This window comes from Sinocyclocheilus rhinocerous, unplaced genomic scaffold (assembly GCF_001515625.1).
Source record: "Sinocyclocheilus rhinocerous isolate Xijiao unplaced genomic scaffold, SAMN03320098_v1.1 scaffold1496, whole genome shotgun sequence".
NCBI classification, from domain to species: domain Eukaryota; kingdom Metazoa; phylum Chordata; class Actinopteri; order Cypriniformes; family Cyprinidae; genus Sinocyclocheilus; species Sinocyclocheilus rhinocerous.
The window spans coordinates 26,447-32,689 of NW_015644664.1; the positions used below are offsets into that span (position 1 = coordinate 26,447).

At 37.4% G+C, this 6,243-nt stretch overlaps 1 protein-coding gene across 1 annotated transcript; it reads left to right on the forward strand.

Moving 5' to 3' along the window:
* Positions 1-447: 447 nt before the first annotated feature.
* Positions 448-3,861, forward strand: LOC107758782 (oocyte zinc finger protein XlCOF20-like). Its single transcript, XM_016576598.1, has 3 exons — positions 448-652; positions 1,138-1,477; positions 2,933-3,861. The coding sequence occupies exons 1-3, from the start codon at positions 623-625 to the stop codon at positions 3,754-3,756; spliced, it is 1,194 nt and encodes a 397-aa protein (XP_016432084.1). The 5' UTR covers positions 448-622; the 3' UTR covers positions 3,757-3,861.
* The last annotated feature ends 2,382 nt before the right edge of the window (positions 3,862-6,243 follow it).

The window sequence follows — 6,243 nt, forward strand, 5'->3', positions numbered from 1 at the left end:
ACCCCTTTAAACACATATTTATACCGATTTCATCAGGCTCCGAAAATTCTTCAAAAAGAACACAAAGAATGGCCTTCTCAGCTGCCATAGTTGCAACTCTTGAGTCATCAGAACAGGGTGTTCAACGCACGACCGTTTCCGTTTAAAAAACGTTTTGCACCGTTTTGTCGGGTCTGAACGTAGCCCTTGTAAAAGACACACCGCGGTGAATGAAATCACGTGACTTTGGCCATTTGAAACGCGCTCCGAGCCTCTGGCTCGAAACAAATGATTCACAAAGGTTTTCCAACGCTGCAGTGCTTCGAAAGTTATTCCAGAGATGAATGGTGCTGTGATTGCGGACCACACTCCCAATAGGTGGCAGTAATGTCCGATGTTGTAGTTTAAGCTCCCCTGTAAACGAAACGAAGCAGCAGCAGCTTACCTTTTTTTTAATTTTTTTTTTACAGTTCAGACAGTGCTCAGTTTCCGAAGAAACCAGCAGAATTGTGAAAATAGCATGTTTAAAATGTAAAAGTGGTAAATGAAGGATATAATATATCTGTCCATGCTGGATATTGATGGTTTCATTACGTAAATCTGTCAGCTGAAGAAAAGGGAGGCGTCACTGGAAGTAAAGCTGATGGAGAGAGACAAAAAACTGAGCAGAGAGGTTTGTAACGTTACATGAAAAAGATTCACTTAATCCTGAATGATTGTGCGTGCTTGTCTTTCCAGTTTTTTCCTTTCTTTCCGCTGAACTTCTTAAATTGATCCATTGATTCCATTCTCAAATCGTTTTCAACCGATTTTGCTTCAAGATCTGTTTATACCCAGTGTAAACCACCAAACTTGTTCAATAAATAAAAATGAACATAAATGTCCTTAAGATTAAACATTGGCACATGCACAGATACGTTTCGTTGCAGATTGAGACCGCAGTGCTTATATGTATCAGTATTTGCTAAGAAAGTATTGTAAGGGCTAGCAGAAGCTTCAAGCATTCCTGTCAGACATAATGACCGAGCATGGCTCCAAAAATAAAAAAAAATGTTTATTGCTTTTTGTACATCCAGTCTGCCAGCAGTTTTTATTTATCTTAATAGGAGCGGCAGTCGTTATATAAATTTATTGCCACTGTGATTCTTTGTTTCTTAGGCGATGGAAAAGGTTTCAGTGGGTGTGACTGATGGCACAGATTCAGCCTGGAGCATCAGAGATCAGCTTTCTGAACAGAGATCCAGAAACACACAGGACTCAGAGATCAGCCTCAGTTTACTTTGTTACACTGACACTCAAGAGAGTGTGTGTGACAGTCATGAATCCACCAATCAAATCTCCACAGAGTCTTTGGGTTCAGACTGTAACGCTGAAGAAGAGCAGACACCACTTAAGACGTGCTCAGTGAAGCTGGAGTACTGCAGGAACCTAACGAAGATGAAAAGAGAAACCACAGCTGATGAAGAACAGAGCGATGATGATGTTTTTATCCCATCAGGTCATTTCCTTCTTTCAATTTTTTGTACATTTTTAGTATATTTGTCTGCCTTGTCAATACCTGTTACAAGAAAGATGGTTTCAGTCATCTTTTTTTATTGTTGTTTGTTATCTGTGTGCAAAAGTCTGGCTTTTAACCATGATATATTAATTATTAAGGGCTGTAATTAATGCTAGTTTTTACTTTTTAGGGCTGCACGATTATGACAAAAATCATAATTGTCGATTATTCCCTTGAAATTGCGATTGTTAATTACGATTATCACAATTTACATTGAATGATGTTTCTACCATTGTTTGATGCAACTGCATGCCGTATTTTTATATGAAAATAAACAAGCTGAAAACACTAACTGAAAAACTTTGTGCTTTTCCATAGTATTAAGCCTAAAATATCAACTATACATCGGATTGGTCTTTAAATTATAAAAAAAAGTAAAAATATGAATGGTATTATAATGTTATACTAAAACTAAAATTAAAACAATGGAAAAACCCTTAAGATAACATGTAGAAAGAAAAAAACGCATCTTAAGCACGCGGAATAACATAAGTGGACTTTGAACGATTACGTAATTGTGGCATCCAAATTGTAATCGCGATTAGAAATTCGATTAATTGCGCAGCCCTACTAGTTTTATTATATGCCATTTATTTCTTGCTTGTATTTTGGGGGAAAACTTTATTTCTCATCCAGTCTAATGTTGTCCCTCAACAATGTGCAAATTGAAGGCTATAAATAAAAGTATAAATGTATGAATGTAGCTTATGCTACAGTTAAATCCAAGAGAAGTATGTTTTTCATAACTGTTATAACTTGACGGTTCATTTACTTACAGCGTCAAAATCTGCTACTTAAAGGGATAGTTCACCCAAAAACTGAAAATTCTGTCATTAATTACTCCACCCTCATGTCGTTCTAAACCCGTAAGACCTCCGTTCATCTTCGGAACACAAATTAAGATATTTCTGATGCATTCCGAGAGCTCTCTGACCCTCCCATAGACAGCAAGGATCCTTACACGATCAAGGCTCAGAAACGTAGCAAGGAGATCGTTAAAATAATCCATGTGACATCAGTGGTTCAACCGTAATTTTACGAAGCTACGAGAATACTTTTTGTGCACAAAGAAAACAAAAATAACGACTTTATTCAACAATTAGTCTCCTCCGCGTCACCCTATAGCACCATTTTGGAGATTATCACATACGTAAACAACATATGCAATGTATGTTTACGTATGTGATACTCTCCAAAATGGAGCTATAGGGTGACGTGGAGGAGACTAATTAACGAATTGTATAAACACGACATATTTTACTCTAAGCATGTAAAGTAGATACTTAAGGTCTTGTTTTCTGCAAAAAGCAAAAATTTGTTCCCTTCCATTTCTTTTTTGCTTTACATTTGTCACAATATAATTGATTTTTGACTATGTACTGTGTTTATTTTTAGACTTAAAAGAGGAAAGTGAAATGCTGAGTGAAGTGGAGGAGATGCATCAGAAACCTCATAATGTTTCAAGTGAAGAAACGTCTTTCACAGGCCATGAATGTGGAACGAGTTTAGTTCAGGAAGGTCAAAAACCATACAAATGCCCTCAGTGTGGGAGGAGTTTTTCACAAAGAGAACAGCTTGAAATGCATATGAATGTTCACACCGGAGAGAAACCTTTTGCCTGCCATGAGTGTGGAAAGAGTTTCACACGTCAAGGAAGCCTTAATGTGCACATGAGAGTCCATACCGGAGAGAAGCCTTTCCTGTGCCCTCAATGTGGAAAGAGTTTCAGTATTAAACTATATCTTAAGAATCACCTGAAAATTCATACTGGAGAGAAACCGTACACATGCACTGAGTGTGGGAGGATTTTCTCACAAAGAGGACACCTTGACACCCACATGAGATCTCACACCGGAGAGAAACCTTATTCGTGCCATGAGTGTGGAAAGAGTTTCACACGCCAAGGAAGACTTAATATTCACATGAGAACTCACACTGGAGAGAAGCCGTTCACGTGCCCTCAGTGTGAGAAGAGTTTCATTGGTAAACATTACCTTAAGGATCACCTAAAAGTTCACACTGGAGAAAAACCGTACACATGCACTCAGTGTGGGAAGAGTTTTGCACATAAAGGAATTCTTAATGTGCACATGAGAGTTCACACCGGAGAGAAACCTTACACCTGCCACGAGTGTGGAAAGAGTTTCACACGGGCAGAGAGCGTCAAAGATCATCATCTACGAATTCACTCTGGAGAAAAGTCAAACTGTGATCAGTAAAACATGATTTTGGGTTTAGAACTTGTATCTGATACAAGAAAGACGGTTTCAGAGTTGCTTTTAAAGTCACTTGCTCTACATATATGCTCTGCCTTCTACTCAAAAACAATGTTTTTTAGGGATGTAACGATTAACCGCGAGCCGTTTGAAAATCGATTCAAATATGTGACGATTCAAATCGGTTGAGATGCTAAACAAATCGCGATTCATTTAGGGGTAGGAGTTTATATGAATGTATGTTACTGTCTTTAGAAAAGTTTAGATGGTATTTTTTCTTTATATCTTGCCTCTGTATAATGCATATTAAAGTTCATAAGTTCAGCGCTGCTTTGTTTACAGCGGAGACCAAGGAAATGCTTTAAGCGCCACCTGCTGGCAGAGAGTGCATCTGCGTCTCATTCAGCTTTGCTGTTTCATGCAGATATTTTTATTTATAGTTTCACAAAACTGAAGTCAAACCATTCTGTTTTTGTTTCAAATTTCGAAATTATACAATCTAATTTAGATTTAAAACTGCTCATGTTGCATGTATGCAGCATCTTTGTTTGGATCATGATTAAAATGCAGTGGTTGCCTCTCATTTTAAATGGAAAGAGCACAGACAAAGCCTTAGTTTGTTTATATGAAGCGATTTATTTTATTTGTGTTATTTATTGATTTGATTTGGGGCTTGTTTTAAAATTTCAATGTAGTTTTGTTATTTACATTTACATTATATTTAAATTTAGTCATTTAGCAGACGCTTTTGTCCAAAGCGACTTACAAATGAGGACAATAGAAGCAATCAAAACCAACAAAAGAGCAGTAATATGCAAGTGCTATATTAGTATATTATTATAGTGTTATATTTCAATTTCACAAAGAAATGTGCAGCATTTTGTCCAAGCAATAATAAAAGGACACATTTAATTTGTAATTTGTCTTAAATCTCATTTTGTTAAAAATAAAATAAAATCGTGAAACGAATCGAATCATGAGTTGAGTGAATCGTTACATCCCTAATGTTTTTCTTACTGTAAAGTGAGCTCAACAAAAACTCTTTGTGCACAGCACACAGACCCAACTAATCATTAATGAAATTCATTGTTATCTAATTTAATAATCAGTTTTTATTTGAAATTGCAGCTATAATACTTTTTTATGTTTAATCATAACAGTTCTGCAGGGCCATGGACTGTAGACTATTTAATTGTATGTAATTTGTGTATTTAATTTGATGCTTATTTAAAGGGTTAGTTCACCCAAAAATGAAAATTAGCCCATAAATTACTCACCCTCAAGTCATCCTAGGTGTATATGAATTTCTTCTTTCAGACGAATCCAGTGGGAGTTATATAAAAAATTGTCTTTGATCTTTCAAGCTGTTTAATGCCATTCAGCGGGTGTTGCATGCATCAGTCCAAAAGAAGTTAAATAAAAAGCGCCCATCCATTAAAAAAAAGTGTCTCACACGGCTCCAGGGGTTGAACAAAGGCCTCCTGTAGCGAATCCATGCGTTTTTTGTAAGAAAAATATCCATATTCAAAATGTAATAATTAGGGTTGGGTACCGAAACCCGGTACCAATATGGCACCGGTACCTATGTAACCGGTATGTACTAGAACAGAATACGAACGCAGATTTAGGTGCCTCATTTCGGTGCCATGCCTGAGCGATTGAAATATTTGTCCTCTGGTTCTCCGAAACGGACGTAAGAAGCATCATCACTGGCACCGCACGTGAAAAATATCTGATGAGGCTTCTTGTCACAGAATGAGGGCAGAAAATATGTTCCATATGCTACTTTAAAAAGAATACATCGATTAGCAATAGATTATACATTAGGGTGACCATACGTCCTCTTTTCCCCGGACATGTCCTATTTTTGGACCTACAAAAATGCGTCCGGCAGGGATTTCTTAATTGCCCAAAATGTTCGGGATTCGGCTGTTTTTTTAATCCCGCTCCCCCTGAATCTTTGACCATTGCCGCCTGCTCCCGCAACATGTGTTTCGCTCCCACAATTTTCGTGTCCACTCCTTTAAACATTCTAATATTGTATATAATTTTGGCGCATCAGGGAGCCGCGCTCAGGATGCGGAGTATTTAAATATTTTTGAATGAGCGTTTGCGCTGTTCACTTTCACTTTCGATTTCGCAATCACACGCACTCTGTGTAAAGGGAGCACATCTTACAAGATCAGATATTTGTCAACGAGATCAGGATCTGTTGAGCAGCAAATACTCCAGCATGGTCCAGCATCAGTCATCTCTCCTTATTCTTTGCCATGGGCCAAGTGGGTTAAAGGTTTGAAATATTCCATAAATTAAATTTGACTGAAATGCTTGTATTGCTTGTATTGGCATTCTACCTATGATAAAACTTTCATGGACTTCTACATGAACTGTTCCCTCCTGGTGGAATGACCTGTCCTTAATATTTTCAAGAAACGGCTCCTTAATATTTTCAAGAAACGGCTGAAAACACATCTCTTTCATCTTCATTTG

Coding starts and splice junctions, on each gene's coding strand:
- LOC107758782 (XM_016576598.1), top strand. CDS start 623: ATGGAGAGAGACAAAAAACTGAGCAGAGAG. Junction 653..1,137: donor ACAAAAAACTGAGCAGAGAG/GTTTGTAACGTT, acceptor TTTGTTTCTTAG/GCGATGGAAAAGGTTTCAGT. Junction 1,478..2,932: donor TGATGTTTTTATCCCATCAG/GTCATTTCCTTC, acceptor GTTTATTTTTAG/ACTTAAAAGAGGAAAGTGAA.